Here is a 16,889-nt window from a genome sequence, read left to right on the forward strand (position 1 = left end):
ATCTTCCTAAAATATACATATTTTAGTAAATTTTTGGTCATTGTAACCAAAAGTCCTGAAAAGAACAATGTAGAGGAGGAAAAGTTTATTTGGGGCTCATGGTTTCAGAGGTTTCAGTCAATAGATGGCCGACTCCATTGCTTTGGGCCCAAGGTGAGCAGAACATCATAGTGGAAGGGTATGGTGGAGGAATGCGGCTCCAGGCATGGCAACAAGGAAGCAGAGAGAATTCTGTTCATCAGGGACAAAATATATTCCCAAAGACATATCACCAGTGACATACCTCCTCTAGATAAGCTATACCTTGCTTGCCTACCATTACTGCTTAGTTAATCCATTCAAATGGATCAATACACAGATTGGGTCACAATCTAATTTCTCATAATCTAATCATTTCACCTCTGAAAATTCTTGCATTGTCTCACATGTGAACATTTGGGGGGATCCTCTTATCTGAACCATAATAATACATACTGCATGTCACTTCTCTGTTTATAGATCACTAAGCACTTCCCAGTGCCTATGAGCTGATGCCCCTATTCCTAGCCTCTTGGTCTCTAATTCCATACCTTCTTAACCTAGAGCCCCAACCATTAGACACCTGGCATTTCTGAGCCCTGTGGTGAGGGGCACAAGTGGCAATGTCCAGGGAGGGTTTCAGGGACTCTGTAACTAACTGGGGACCTGAGAAGGCCAGAATGAAATAAACAAGCCAGCTATAGAAAAAAATATCTATGGACAATATGGTTCTTTCAAAGGATTAGCAATGAAGAAGTGCTCTGGAATTCTCTTACATCATTTCTGCAGCTCATGGGAAGAGACCAACACATACACTACTTACATATTTATCTGGTATCTTCTCTAAGAGTTGCTTGGTCTTTAAAATGTTGAAATACCATTGATCTTGACCTAGCACCATGGTTGCCTGATTAGCATGTGGAAGATCTGTGGTGACCAAATGTTTAGATGGGCAGTTTTTATTTTTAGTCTTATTAAAAATTGATTGTCTCAAAGACTGCTGGTTGGCTTTAACTGAGTACACCCCACAAAATGGGAACTAAGGAAAATATGAAGTGATTATGCAAATACTCATTTTGACAGTGGGAACCCAGGGAATAGAGCTATTTTTGTATGCGGTTCTCTTTGCTACAGAATAGCTGCTGAGTGGAAAAATGTTTTGTCCACAATCTGCTAAACTGAAAGGTCTCTGATGCTTGGGCTGCAACTTAACCACAGCCAAACCCTCCCAGAAGATGAGTTAGAAACAAGAAAATCTATTAGAAAACAAATGAGTTCAAAGTTAAAAATGCTGCCCTGTCTATAGTGTGTATTTGTTTTTGATTCTTAGTATTTCTGATTTCTCATGATCCATATTTACCCTCACTCTTTAGTCATTTCCTGCTCTATGCTTTTGTTGGCAAATTCTAACTTGCTTCTATCTGGAAAGGTCAGGACTCACTTCTGTTTTAAGTTCAAACAAATGGAGCCATTATAACCTTGCAAAAATACCTGTGTTGAACATGTGCATATTATACGCTCAGATTTTACTGAGGGCCAATATAGAAAACTACCATATGAGAACATCTATGGTATTGCCAATACTTCTCTTTGCTATTTGTTGTCACCTAGTTTACTATGACATCTATGCAGGCCAGATGACGTAGCAGCAGGAAAATACTCATTTCTCTTGATGGACTGATAACACTTTCAGTTATCAGCTAATGGGATGCCAAAACCAGTTCTGTTTCCTTTTCTGCTTTCACTGCCTGAGAACTCAAAGATAAGTGTCATAATAAATTTCATGTAGTCTATTTGCCTAGGTTTTTGGTATGTGTGTTTCTCTTCTCATTCTCATATATTTTCTTTCTTTTTAAAAATATTTAATTGAATTTATTTTTTAAATATATGACAGTAGAATGCATTACAATTCTTATTACACATATAGAGCACAATTTTTCATATCTCTGTTTTTATATAAAGTATGTTCACACCAATTCATGTCTTCATACATGTACTTTGGATAATGATGTCTATCACATTCCACCATCATTGCTAACCCCCTGCCCTCTCCCTTCCCCTCCCACCCCTCTGCCCCATCTAGATCATATATTTTCTTTTTCTTTCTTTCTTCTTCTTTTTTTTTTGCTATTTATCCCTTCTACTCCTAGCTATTATATAGTAAATATGCATTCTTTGCCTGGATTATATTTTATGTCTTTGAAAAGCATGTGGATTATACATTAGATGTAAGTAAGTAATATTAATACTATTATTTGAATGATTACTGGACTTCTAAAAAAAAAACAAACTATTTAACCTGAGAGTCCATATTTGTCAAACAGCTACTTTTTTGATTGGTTTCTTTGGTCTAGTAGTGAAAAAAACATTAAAGGGAAAGAAGTTAAGAAAAAGAAAGGAAAAATCTCATAATAACTCATACTTTGTCCACAATCATGGATAGGTGCACTTCCCATCTTGACGGATTCTATTTCAGCATAAAACTGTAAAAATATGAGCTTCAGAAATGAATGTGAATCATTTTAGAATTGCCTTAACCCAAACATAAATAAACAAATCTAATTGACAGAAGAATAAAAAGAGTTTTGTTGTTACCACCGAGGTCTTCCTAAGACCCAGCCGATCAGTTCTTGTTCTAAAATAGGCCTCATCAAATGAGGAGTGGCTCCCTTTCAGTTTCTCTGAGAGATTCCGGTACAAGCGTTTGGCAGCATTGGGGGACGATGGGGCACTGTGCTTCTTTGACTGGGAAAGATGTAAATTCTGCATCTGTTGGGTCATTTTTATACAGCAGTTCCTAGGAAAAGGAAAATCTTATGTATTATTTACACATTATAACTGCAAGTTGATAGTAACCATCTTGAATCCTAATACAATATCATAACTGGAAGGGACATCAGAGATCATCAGACCTAATTTCTTTCTGGTTTAGATGAGAAAATTGAAACCCAGGTAAAGGAAGTAGCTTGTTTATGACCACAGAGATAATTGGTAGCAGGAATGACAACCTCCATTTACTATATTACATATTCATATATATATATATATATATATATTATGACTTTAGTCTTTTTTGGTATCTCATCCAATTGAGGAAGTGTGTCAATTTTGTAACCTAAGGGTGTGTCCAATTATCTTGGATATGTGCAATTGGTGCTTTTCTACTTACCTTCTCCTAGACACTGGCCTTTGTTGGGTGAATAAAAAAGTGTAGTTGTTCCCTGAACAACCTCCATTTCTCTTGAGGATAGCAGTCAAATTGTGAAGTTAATTGTGTTCACTTAATGTGCCCAGGATAGAGATCTTCCAGGGTACTCTCTATGTGCATTCTCCAAATAGACTTAGCTGTTGTTCCAAAAATCTCTTAACAGGTCCCACCAATGTCATAACTGAAGTCATTTTTTAAGAGATCAGTCATGTCATTTCAAAAGTCATCCACCATTGTTTGGGGATATTGTTATTGAAATATTGTTGCTACCAAGACTATGACCACCTAGTGTGTGAATGCATGTGTGTGTTTTGAATGCGCAAATGTACAAATGAAATCACTAGCCAATGTACTTCAATGCAAATTTATATTCTAATCTTTTCACTATTTTCATGACTGAGGAAACCTCTGGGGCATGCTGCTGTCTTCCAAACACCTCCTATCAAATTTGAGTGGAGTCTTCATTTGTAAGGCTGCATTGCTACTTAGCTGTGACCTTTAGATCATTGCTAGGCCTTAAGTTTTTAGACCCTTACAGACCCTATGACATAAAGCTGTGTAGAAAATCTTTTATTGATCAAACTCTTCACAGAGCTGATTTTGATGATTTTTCAGTTCCCAAAAGATAAAATCTAAATTCTTTAGCCTCAGATACAAGTGCTTTTCTCATCTCTTACTGTACTTCTACATGTTATGTTTTAATCCTTCTAAACTGTGGAGTTTTTACTAAATAATTCAAAGGTTTTTTACCTCTTGGTCTTTGCATATATTACTTTCTTTGTAAGAGAAGTGAATCTCTGTTTTCATCACCTTAGAAATGGTTATCAATCCTTAAAGTATATTTTTAAGAAGTCTCTGACACTCCCAGGCAAATTTGGTATATGTCTTTATGGCAATCATATTACAATTGCTTGGCTCTGGGTCTCTCCGCCAGTCTATATGTTCCTTAGGGGTGAGGACTGCCAAATCCTAATTTGTATATCCTCAGTTCCTAACATGTGGCACAAGGTAAAAGAAATAAAACAGATTAGAGTATAAATTTCTACTCTTTCACCTACTGACTGTGTAATCTTGGATAAGTTACTTAACCAATTTCATTTTTCTCCTTTATAAAATGGGGATAATATGGCATCTACATATTATTGTTATGAGAATTTGATGTAACAATGCATGCAAAGAGCCTAGTGTATAGGAGGACTCCTAGTAGCTAATGTTTTTGTTATAGAAAATATCAATAAATACTTCAGAATAAATGAGTGCACATTGGAGAGTCTGTTACTTGCAATATAGGAGAAAGACTTGGAAAGTCTGTCTTCTCAGCTTGGTTACATGTTCACTGGCACCAACCAACCTTAATTACTTTCACTTCAACAAATGCAAATCCATCTTCATGCCATTGCTAAATGTCCTTAGGCATGTTTTAAGTCTTACTTGCAATTTCCTCCAAGACAGAAAGATTTCCTGGTTCCTTACAAGGTGGTCAGGCACAATCAGACTTAGTCACATCCATCAGGCCCCACCCAGTCTTAGCTAAGTGGGCATGTTTAACATTTGGAAGAATGACACAAGGCATTGTCTGTACTGTGTGTGTGTGTGTGTGTGTGTGTGTGTGTGTGTGTGTGTTTGAGTTTATAAATAGTCATTTTATTCACAAAAGTTGAAAAGAAAAAGTTAGGTTATTTGTCATCTTTGTCCTTCCATCTATAAATTCTTTACCTTTGCTTCAATAGCAGTTACAGGACTTCCTCTAATTTATTTCTTTTCATACCTACAAAAATTCCAGATTCATGTGCAAGCTGGATCACATGGGGATTGCCTTAACCTCTTTCTTTCTGCCTTCTGTCTCTAGCCTTTTCCTTCAGCATTAATGTCCCAGTTTAAGCCATCTGTCTTGTCTACATCATTATTGTTCCCAAAATAACTCTACATTCTTTTGTATCTCCCACAATGCCCAGGAGTCCAGTAAATAAATTCTTGTCGATTGATCAAATTCCAGTGACTTGCCCTCTAACTGATGACACCTACCCACGGGGCCCCTTTTGTCTTTGCTCATCTCCCATCTGTTTCCTTCCGTCAAAACAGGTTGACTTTCTCTGTCTCTTTGACTCCCTTCTCACACTCCCCCAGCTGTCCCTTTCTTCCAGCTATTCTTCAGTATGTTTCCACTCTTCTAGCTTTCATCTATCATTATGGTCTGTTCTTCTCCTCTATATTTAAAATTTTGCCAGATGAAAGATAGTGACAAAACAATTTTCTGGTATCTATGTTTATAAATATAAATACCTCTCCCAACTCTATTTTTTTTTACCCTTATGGAAAGAGAGAAGCATTTGAAAATCAGTGTAGTTTTGGCTCTGGAATTTGGTGTACCCAGACATCTATCCTGATATCGTTACCTGCAATCTATGTGACTTTGGACACTTTATTTAAATTTTCTGAGTTATTTAATCATATATAAATGGGCATAATAGTACATTTCTTATGAGTTGTGAATATTAATCAACACATGAAAGGTACTATCTTGTTTGGTGCATTTTAACCACTTGATTAATAGCGGTAATTGTTCAGGATACACCAAGTCTTCTTCCCAAACTAGAGACACTGAAGTATATTGTAATGATTTATTTTCCTTGCTTGTTTTAAAATTGTCTTGAGTCTGATTTTATGTACTTAGTATATTACTTAGTTTTTATATTGAGAGAAAAATGTAAGTTCAGATATTTTTGGGATGTATCTTTATAGTAACTAATAATAAAGCAACTAGGAAGGAGAACTTCAGACTATTACAGTAGAGTTGAATAAAGAAAAATCTAAAAATAATTGAAAAAAATAATATAAAATATAAAATAAAGAAGTAGGGCTAAGATAAAATATATTCATGAACAGAATGTATTAAGAGTTTACTTTTCTCCTAATAAAAGGCAAAAGTTCTCCAAATGGAATTTTAAAAAGGTCGTTTATAAGTGGTATACCTAAATAAACATTTCTTTCTTTCTCTCTCTCTCTCTCTCTCTCTCTCTCTCTCTCTCTCACACACACACACACACACACACACACACACACACACACACACACACAAACCCTAAAAATAAAAACTAGTACATCAGTGGGAAGGGTAAAGAAGGGAACTTTAGGAATATTTTCCTCCATAAAAGCAATGAGAATACTAGTAATGTTATCAGAATTAACTTTTCAGAATCCTGGAGTTTTTGTTAAATAAAGGCTTGTAATAATCCAGGAATGCTTATTCCAGAAAAAGAACGGCATGTTTTGCAGCATGTTATTTAGCCTGATTCCTATCTTCTCTAGCTCTATGTAACCATTGCAAACAAGAGTGCTCATTCATGGTTAAAAACTGCAGCATGTCAGCCATGGTAGGGGATAGGACAGGGTTGGAACTCCTTCAAAATTTCTATTTGTGGAGAACTGTCATTATTTGAGACACCTGATGGTTCCCAGGAAGACCTCATATATTAGGCTTGTTTTTATTTGAACTGATTTGGAGCACACCAGGGCAAATAGTCTTTTACTTAGGGTACTTGTCAAAAATAAGCATCAAAAAATTTTTAATACTTTTTAAAAATTGTACAAAAGTAGGGCAATGAGATATTCATAGAGGGCTTTGAAAAACTGCCATATTCCTGTGAATCTAGGAATCTAGGGCTGGGGACAGAACATGGTCAAAAAATAAATAAATAAATAAACAAACCTCTCTGAGAATATTCTAAATTTCCATTTTTATCTGATGTTGAGACTCCATTTAAACAGGAAATGAAGACTAAGGCAGAGTTATCAATCACTGGGTATGCTCTAACACACAGAGTCTTTCTGCAAGAGGGGGACTTGCTTATTATAGGTATTTAAGGAAATCTCTGTCAAGTTGTTATCTGACCTCTAAGAAACAGAGACTTCAGTGGCCACATATGACAAAAAATAGACTTCAAAAATTTAATTCTGAAAAAATCAGTAAACAACAACAGCAAAAACAAAGACCGAGAAGGAAAATGAATCTAATTTGATTTTCAGAGTTTCCACATTATATTATTAAAATGCTTAGTTTACAAAAATTATGAGACATTTAAAGAAACAAAAATTATGACTCATGCCCCGAAAATAAATTTGTCAATAGAAATTACCCCAAAGAAGTCCACATGTTAGACTTAATGCACAAAGACTATAAATTAATGATTTTAAATATGTTCAGAGAACTAAAGTAAATCATGTGTAAAGAAATGAAAGAAACCATTAGGATGATGTCTCACTGAACTGAGATTATTAATGAAGAGAAATTTTAAAAAGAACGAAATAGAAATTCTGGAATTGAAAAGTGCAATAACTGAAATGAAAAATTCACTAGAGGAATTCAACACCATATTTGAGCAGTCACAAGAAAAAAATCAGCAAGCTTGAAGGTAAATCCATTCAAATTTACCAGTCTGAGGAGAAGGAGAAAGAATGGAGGAAAATTAATAGCCTCAGAGATTTGTGGGACATTGTCAAGTTTACCTATGAATGCATAATAGCATTCCCAGAAGAAAGAGGGGTAAAGACGGATATTTGAAAATAGTAATAGATTTGTATGTTACAAATTAATCTACACATCCACAAGCTTAGAAGTAGTAAGTAGCATAAATTCAAAGAAATTCACCCCTCAATATATCATTATCAAACTGTCAAAAGACAAAGCCAAAGATTCTTATAAATAGCATAAGAGAAATTACTTGTTGAATACAAAGGATCCTCAAAAAAATTGTCAGCTAATCTTTCACCAGAAACCATGAAGGCCAAAAGTGTAATGAATGATTGAAAGTGGTAAAAGAAAAATACTTTAAAATAAAATTTCCTCTACCCAACAAAACTATACCTTCATAATGCAGGGGGAATTAAGATATTACAAAGATGATAAACAAAAACAGAGAATTTGTTATTAGGCTTTCCCTAAAGGAGAGTCCTTTGGGCTGAAAGAAAAGAACACATTAAAAAGTAACTCAAATCCACATGAAGAAAGAACATTAGTAAAGAAACTACATAGGTAAACATAAAACAGTATAAATATAAAAAGTATGAATCAATCTTTTAAGTTGTTTATTTTTCCCTCTTTCTGGGTTAAACAATGAAATCAAGAAAATAATTTCACTTACAGTAGTATCAAAAATATTAAAATACTTAGGAATACATTTAACCAGGTAAGTAAAAAGCTAATTTCCCCCAAAACTACAAAACATTATTAAAACAGATTAAAAACAATCTAAATAAATAAAAGACATTCCTTGTTCATGGACTTAATATTAATTACCTAGCCAACTTGAGATTCCAGTTGGAAACTGGAGCATGAGGTAGTAGTGGTTCTTCTGTGGGAAATCCCTTTCTATTCAACTGCTTTCTCTGCATTACAGAGATTTCTCCCTCCTTTTGTCCTTTTGGGCTTCGCTGTTCCTTACTGTATTTTCCTTAATCTCTTTACCCCTTTGTAAATGTGGTATATGTGGTATATAATTCTTACTAGGATCTAGCAACCATGAGGATGTCTTGAAAACCATAGCAAGGGTACTCTTTGCGTCATTAAATTGAACTGGAAAGAAAAAGACTTAGATGTTGAATGAAATACCTGATAGGTAATATAGATACAGAGTCCAGGAAGGAGACTGGAGAGGGAAACTATTTTTTATTTGGGATAGCACTCTTTTCAGAGTGTTCCTTGTTAGCCAGTTTCACAGAACACACCACAAGTGGGGGTCTCCATTACACTGTATTCCCTTCTTCAACCCCAAGATAATCATGGTAGTTTAAGCACAATATTAAAAAATTAGGACTTTGATATAAGACTGACCCAAGCTTTATATTTTGGCTTTTCTGCTTATTAACTATATGACCTTGAGTAAGTTATTTAGTTTGTCTGGGCTTCAATTTCCTCATCATTAACATTATTTCTCTTCTAAATAATAATAGTCATGCAATAATCTAAAAGGAATATCAGAGTTTTCAATGTGAGGATATATGTAAATAGTTTAGCAGAGTATCTAAAAATAGGTGTTTAATAAATACCAGCTATTATCTCATAATGGCTCTGTTGAGTTGTCACTGGCATGTTATAAATTACCTGTGTTTAAAAGGTACAATTTGATAACCTTTGACATGAATGTACACTTGTGAAACCATTGCCACAGTCAAGATAATGAACATTTCTATTGTACTAAAAAGATTCCTTATCTTTTTGTAATCTTTCTCCCTTTCCCCTAAATAAATTCCTTTTGCTAATGCCTCTGTTTCCAGGAAATTACACATTTAATTTCTGATATAATAGATTAAATTTCATGTTCTAGAATTTCATATAAAGGGAATCATCAGTATGTACTCCTTTTTTATCCAGCTTCTTTAATTTGGATTATTTTGAGATAGTGTGTGTCAATAGTTCTTCATTTTTTATTGCTAAGTAGTATTCTATTGTGTAGCTATACAACTGCTTATACGTTTGTTAGCTATTTGTTAGCTATTATTTTCACAAGAAAAGTTAAAACCCATGGAATTCACCCTAAAAAGTATGCATTTTTTTTCTTTCATCAGAAAGGCTGAGCTGCAATGAGGGGTACATATGGTTGGCTGAAGGTACAATGTGGCTACGGGACCAGATTTTAGGAGATAATTAGCTAGGAGGACACTTCCCTGGGAAAATCAACTTCTAGTACTGCTTGTGCTTTTCCTGCATCCTCATGGTTTCTCTTATTCTAAAATCCTTAACAAAAGTCATATTAAGTTTCAAAGTCTGCAAACCATTTAAGAAAAAAAAAAAATGCCAAATTCGACACAAAACCATTTTAAAAGTCTGTCTTCATTTTTAAAGTTTAATATAATTGCCCTGGTATTTATTTATTTATTTATTTAGGTACCAGGGATTGAACTCAGAGCATTTGACCACTGAGGCACATCCCCAGCCCTATTTTGTATTTTATTTAGAGACAGGGACTCACTGAGTTACTTAGGGCCTTGTTGCTGAGGCTGGCTTTGAACTCACAATCCTCCCCAGCCACTGGGATTACAGGTATGCACCACCAGGCCCAGCCATCATTGACCTGTTTTTTTTAAAAAAAAAAACAAGTTTCACAAGAAAAGAAAAGAATGGCTCAATGTTTGTCGTGAGAATGGAGGCCTGAACAAGAATATTAGCAATTAAAATCCAGCAAGGTTTATTCTGGGAATGCAAGGTTACTATAACATTTGATCACCATAAATATCTCTGTAATTTACTGCATTAAGAGAAAAGTAATAATAATAATAATAAACCCTACACCATTTGGTCACCTCCACAGAAGCAGATTGGATGTTAATGATATACAACTTCCATTCATGCTTGAAAAACTGTCTTTCAGGAATATAAGAATCTACAAATTCAATAGCCAACATCAAATATAATGATTAAATATCAAGTGCTTCCTTCTGGGAAAAGAAGCAAGGCAAAAATGCCCTCTGCCACTTTTTCTATTATACTGGACACCCTCATAGTGAATGAGGGCAAGACAAATAGATATAATATGTATAGACACACACATACACACACACACAGAGGAAAGAAGTAAAATAGACTTCATTTTCAGATGATGTAAAAGTTTATGTAGAATAAATTAATTAATCTTCAAAAATCTACTCAGCATGAACATAATAAAATATATGAAAAACCTATATACTGACAACTATATGACATTATGAATGAAATTAAAGTAGAACTAAATAAATAGAGATATGCCTTATTTATGGATTGGAATAATTACTATTGTTTAGATGTGAGTCTTCCAAAATGACCTACATATTCACTGCAATCCTAATCAAAATACTAACAGTTCTTTTTTGGTAGAAATTTATTGTCTGATTTCAAAATTTTTAAAGAAGTGGAAAGGATCTAAAATAGCAAAAATAATTTTGAAACAAAAGAACAAATTTGGAAGATTTATACAACTTGATTTCAAGATTTTCTGTAAAGCTATGGTAACCAAGACGTATGGAATCAGTTTAAGAATAACTATATAGATAAAGAAAATGTCATAAGGATAGAAACAGATGAATGAAGTAGACTGGAGATCCCAGAATAACCTGCACGTATATGATAATTGACATTTTAAAATGTGCTAGTGATTCAATAGGGAAAAAAATAATTATTTCAAAAAAAGACCATCAATCCTTACTTCACATTATATACAAACTTTAATTTGAAATAGATCACAGATCCTAATGTAAAAGATAAAACTATACAATGCCTGGAAGAAGGCATAGGAGAAAATCTTTGTAAACTTGAATAAAAGATTTCTTAGAGATGTTACAAAAAGTGCAAAGCATAAAATAATTGATAAATTTGGCTTATCAAAAACTTTTGCTCTTTGAAATATTATAGCCTTAACTGTCCACACTGTGGGACTTGTGAAGGATTTGTGAATATATGAAGAGATGAACTGTAAAAAATAGAGTAACAGTAGCCTGGAAAATCAAGATCAAAATGACAAGAGGTGCCTGTGGAGAATGGTGCCTCCCAGCACTTCCCTGGCCACCACCTGCTGTTTCCAGGGCTTTGCTGCTTGCTTGACCTCCACCACCCTGCCTTAACACCACTGCTGTCCCCATGGAGGGTGAACCATACTGCAGCACCCCTGACACAACAAGACCCAAGGAGGGTCCACCTCCACTGATGGCTACCTTGAGAGACTGGGAGATGAGAAAAGGACCAAGAAGGGACAGGAGACTAGTAGTAGTCAGCAAATAATTTCCTCTCCATGTCATCCCTGGGAATTTTCCTGGGGGCTTCACTGACACACAAGTAAACAAGAATATGTGTTCTTGTGGTGCTCTGGGAAATTCAGTTACAAAGCACCTTCATTTTTTTTCCTTATCCCCTTTTTCCTTCAACCCTGGTTTTCCAAGATTGTATCTCCCAAAACCCAATACATCAGTCATAATCAAGCTTTGTTAAATGAAATGTACTAATAATGCTACAAGGAAGTAAGTGCTATTATTATATCCTCAGGCACAGAGAATTTATACAACTTGTCTAAGACCTTATATCCAGTAAATAAGATGTAAGATTTAAACTCTGACCCCAAGCCCCATGCTCTTAACAACTCTGCTATTATTATTCTTAAGGTGGCTTGATCTAGCTGCCAGTCAGGTGCTTCTCTCTAGATCTTGATTCTGGAGACAAGACTTCTTATACCCATTATGGTCCTGGCACTTCCAGAGTCCATGCTTCAGTGAATCTTGGTTGTGGGAATTTTTCATTGTATTTGTAATGTGAAAAGAGATCTGAGCCAATATGGATGAGAAACAGTTGTTAAGATGTGGCATATTAGAAATAGGAGTTCTAACCATTCTTGACAGCTGGGTGGCAGTTATTCAGTGAAGGGGAACATTACTGTCTGGGACAATATTGTTCTTCTCTCTGTGATGTGAATTAGGGAACCTTCAGCCTTCAACCTACCTATCACTATCCAGAAAAAAGTTTGACCCCTTTCATTCTCCACCTGCTGTTAACATGACAGGTGTGTCTTTGATTGATAAAGGGTGGCCAATTCTATTACAATGATGACATAACAGAGTGGAAGCAGCCTGACTAGAGTATGTGTGTGTGTCTATATATATATACACACATATAAATACATATATGTATATATGTGTATATGTATATATATAAAATATCACATGCATGTATATGAAATATACATTACACACATATAAATAAAATATTATAAAATATCACATATGCAAAATATTACACATATATAATTATATACAATATATTATACACATAATATGTATGACATTGCACATACACATATATATTTCTGTACTAAGTTTTGAAAGGTTAGTTGTGACTTCATGACAAGAAGAAAATTGATTTTTGAATCTTTATAGCATATGTTTATGGGGAAGAGGTGAAAAGATAATTAACATTGATTCTATAGTTCAACAAACACTTATGGAAGATCTATTCTGCAATCTATGTATCCTGGGATAGACTCTGGAAATTTATAAGTGAATAGAGTTTCATGTAGAGTAACCCGCTATATTGGTTTGCCTAGAATTGAGAAAGTTCCCAGGATGCAGCACTCCCAGCGTTAAACCAGGAATGTCCTGGGCAAATTAAGATGAGTTGTTTACCCTATCTGTCCCCAAGGAGCTCATATGTTAGAAAGGAAGACAGTGAAACAAATATGTAGTTATCAAATAGTGTGGTGTGTGAAATAGGATAATAATGAGAGTTTACACTTCTATAGCTCCCTCTGTGAGCCAGGTAATGTTCAGAATAATGCCCATCTTAGTCCATTCAGGTGGCTTTAACAAACCAACATAAACTGGATAATTTATAAACAACAGGAATTAATTTCTCACTGTCCTGGAGGCTGGGAAGTTCAAGACAACGGTGTCTGCAGATTCAGTGTCAGGCCAAGGAATGCTTTCTGATTCACAGGCAGAGCCTTCTTGCTATGTCCTCACATGATGAGAGGGGCTAGCTAGCTCCTGGGTGCTTTGGGGAGGCACAAATCCAAGCCACGAGGGCTGTGCTTTTATGACTTTACCACCACCCAGAGGCCTCACCTCCTAATACCATCAACTTGAATGTTAGGATTTCAACACATGGATTTGGGTGGGGGGCACAAGAATTCAGTACAGTGCATTGCATTGACATCTATTAATTTCTTGAATTCTATAATAGTCATTTTGGAGGAAGGATTGTTATTATCTCCATTTTACATATGTAAGAAATTGAGGCATTAGTAAAAGGTAGATATGGGATTCAAATGCAGGCACTCTGGGTCTGTATCTGAGTTCTTAACCTCCAAACACTTTTCTCAAGAAATCCAAGACCTAGAAATAAAACAGAGGGGTGAGTGGTTGACTTTTTGGGTGAGAGGAGAAGATCATGGGAGAAGAAGTTGTGGGGAAATGGGTCAGAGAAGGTGATGCCTGAAAAGGATTTGAAACGAGAAAAGAGAAATTGATGAGCAAGGATAGATAAGGGCATTCCAGGCATAAGGCTACAATGATGAGAAAGGTCATGGTGTGGCTGGTAGTCAGGGCCAGAGCATGGGGGAATGGAAGTCCTCTGGATGAAAGTCCTCTGACCTTTGACACACGGTGGAACACTTCATAGACAATGTGGGAACTTTGGGGAAGAAACCTGGAGAGATCCAGGGCCTCTCACATACAATAAGGAACACATATTTTAACTTGGGCACAACAGGAGAGCACCAGAGACCCTTATGTGATGGATATGCCAATTATCCTGATCTGATCATTGCACATTGTATACATCTATTGAAATGTCATACTGTACCCTATAAATAGGTACAATTAGTATGTGTTGATTAAATATACACACATATTTTAAAAGTTGAAATTCGCATTTTTAGAGAATTACTCTGGTAGCAGCCAGAAGATGATCAAAAGGAAAGAAGTGTGATAATGGTAGCAGAGAATAATCAAGTTCAGATCTCTTGAAAATGTCCCATGAACAGGGACAGAGAGGGCTAGACAAATTTAAAAGATGAACAAAATAGACCAGATTTGGTTAGTGATTGGCTGGAGGGGCTAAAGTGATCAAGAAACCTGAAGATAAATTCTATGAGCCTTGTTGGTTGGCTGGGTGCATGATGGGTCCACCAATAATGGGGAAAAAAAAAGGAATATAGCAGGAAATGTGAATTTCAAAGGGGAAAGGATAGTGGGTTTGGCTTTCCACAAGTGACTCTTAAAGACCTATTAGAACAATTTATCTGGCATTGTTTAATTCAAGTATTCCATAGAAAGAAGGAAATAGCTTGTCCTAAGGATTTCCTACTTTTCTGATTGAGGGTGAAATAATAATTGTAAAGGAAGTTGTTAGAGGCAAGTATGAAGTAAATAGAAAGTCTAATAATTAATATCATAATAATTCAACATCCTTTGGGGTGCCCTTGAGGTAAAAAACATTAATACATTCATTTATGATATCAGTGGCTTAATTTGTTATTCCTTGTAAGAATGTTTGTATTTTGTAAAAGAGTAATACCTGACAGGATCCCTAATTAAAGTATTTCGGGTAACCTAATCCTAAAGGTGAGACAGTGTCTTTGGCAAATGAGGCTTCTAGATCATCTCAACTCATAGTACATTTATAGCTTCCAATTCCATGTGCAAGAGTGTGGGGGTAATTTGAAGAACTAGAAGTTGCCATCAGTTCTATACATGGATTCTACCTACACATGAACTACTCCCTGAAAAATACTTACATATTTTTTTTTTCAAAACATTGGAGACCGTTAGAATCCTGGAATCTTAAATATGGGAAAAAAGCTATTACTGAACTACTTTGAAAAATAATCCTGATTATTTGCATATTCACCTATTTATTTTATTATCTATTGATTATTTATTCAATTATTTACCTATTTATTTGAATTCTATTTTTAGATTTGTTCTCTCCTGATCACACTTCCTTCTGAGTGCTCTATATCCTTTAGATGGGGCATACAGCCCTTCATCCCTACATACACTCTCCTCTGAGGCTCTGTATTCAGGATTATCAGCATGAAGGGGCCCATCTTTAGCTGATCCAACAAGGGTAGGTATTCAGGAAAGCGATCACGAAATGATTTTATGTAATAAGACAATAATTTATTTTTCATAGCTTATACTAATCAGTTATGCAAGCATTTAATGTGACTAAGCTTGCTGCAAAGAAAATCAAAGAAAATGCCCAATTACTGGAAAAGAGGCTTCCCCACCCCCACCCTTCATGCTCCACTTGCATTCTGATGAATAGTCTCTGGATTAAAGTGCATTGACAATGACCTTCATTGCCCAATGCACACTTTAACAAAAGAGCTTATAGTGGTAGCTTCTGGATACGTTAATTGAGTTTAGCATGTCTTCTTTGAAATTATCAGGGATGGAGGGAACAGAGGGATAGAGATCCAGGAAAGGCTAAGGGAATTTCTCAAAAACACAAAATAAGTCTGGGACTTGGAAAAAGTGCCCCACTATCTTGACATCTCTCCCATCCCCTAACCAGGAGGTAATTTTATCTCCTTCCTGTTGAAACACCATCAATAGTGAAATAGCCAAATCACATGAGAGAATGATCTTGCTCTTTGATTGAGTGTCTAGGGATCCTTTCTACTAGGCAAAACTTCACCCATCTCTGGGATTTCCTGGCTTTGGTTTTTATTTAGAGAATCATGCTGCTCTCTGTTCTAACATCATCCATCTTTGTCAGCACCCAAGGCCACAACTTCTTTGGAATGGCCTGTGACGTATGGCAGATACAGTGCACAAAGACATTGAACTCTATATGATGTTTATATGGACTCTCAGCTCACCAGAGATGGATTGATGCTGCCATAAAGTTTTGTGGTATCCAGGCAAGGCAAAGACTGAGGAAACTGGTTGAGGGAGGGTAAGAAAAGCTTTATCTTTCTCCATTCACTTTACCCCTCTAAGAAGTTGGCTTACATCATATTTAGGAAATGAAGAAGTCAAGTAAGTATGAGGATTTTTGGAACCCAGCATAGAAGCAGACTCACCCTTGATTATCAATGGTATTCCCTATGGCTTTTCCAGGCCAAGAACAAGCACTTAAGAGTAGAAAGACACTTAAAATATCCTGCTTTGAGCCTAGTGCACCCTAGCAACCATATTAATG

At 35.5% G+C, this 16,889-nt stretch overlaps 1 protein-coding gene across 1 annotated transcript in view; it reads right to left on the reverse strand.

Moving 5' to 3' along the window:
- ANKFN1 (ankyrin repeat and fibronectin type III domain containing 1) overlaps positions 1-16,889 on the reverse strand; it is a 249,095-nt gene that overhangs the window by 141,380 nt on the left and 90,826 nt on the right. The window contains exon 3 of the mRNA XM_081272562.1: positions 2,614-2,815. Coding sequence (XP_081128688.1) covers positions 2,614-2,799 — 186 coding nt within the window. The 5' untranslated portion in view covers positions 2,800-2,815. The remainder of the gene's footprint in view (positions 1-2,613; positions 2,816-16,889) is intronic.

Source organism: Spermophilus citellus, assembly GCF_964194105.1.
Source record: "Spermophilus citellus genome assembly, chromosome: 17".
Taxonomy (NCBI): Eukaryota; Metazoa; Chordata; class Mammalia; order Rodentia; family Sciuridae; genus Spermophilus; species Spermophilus citellus.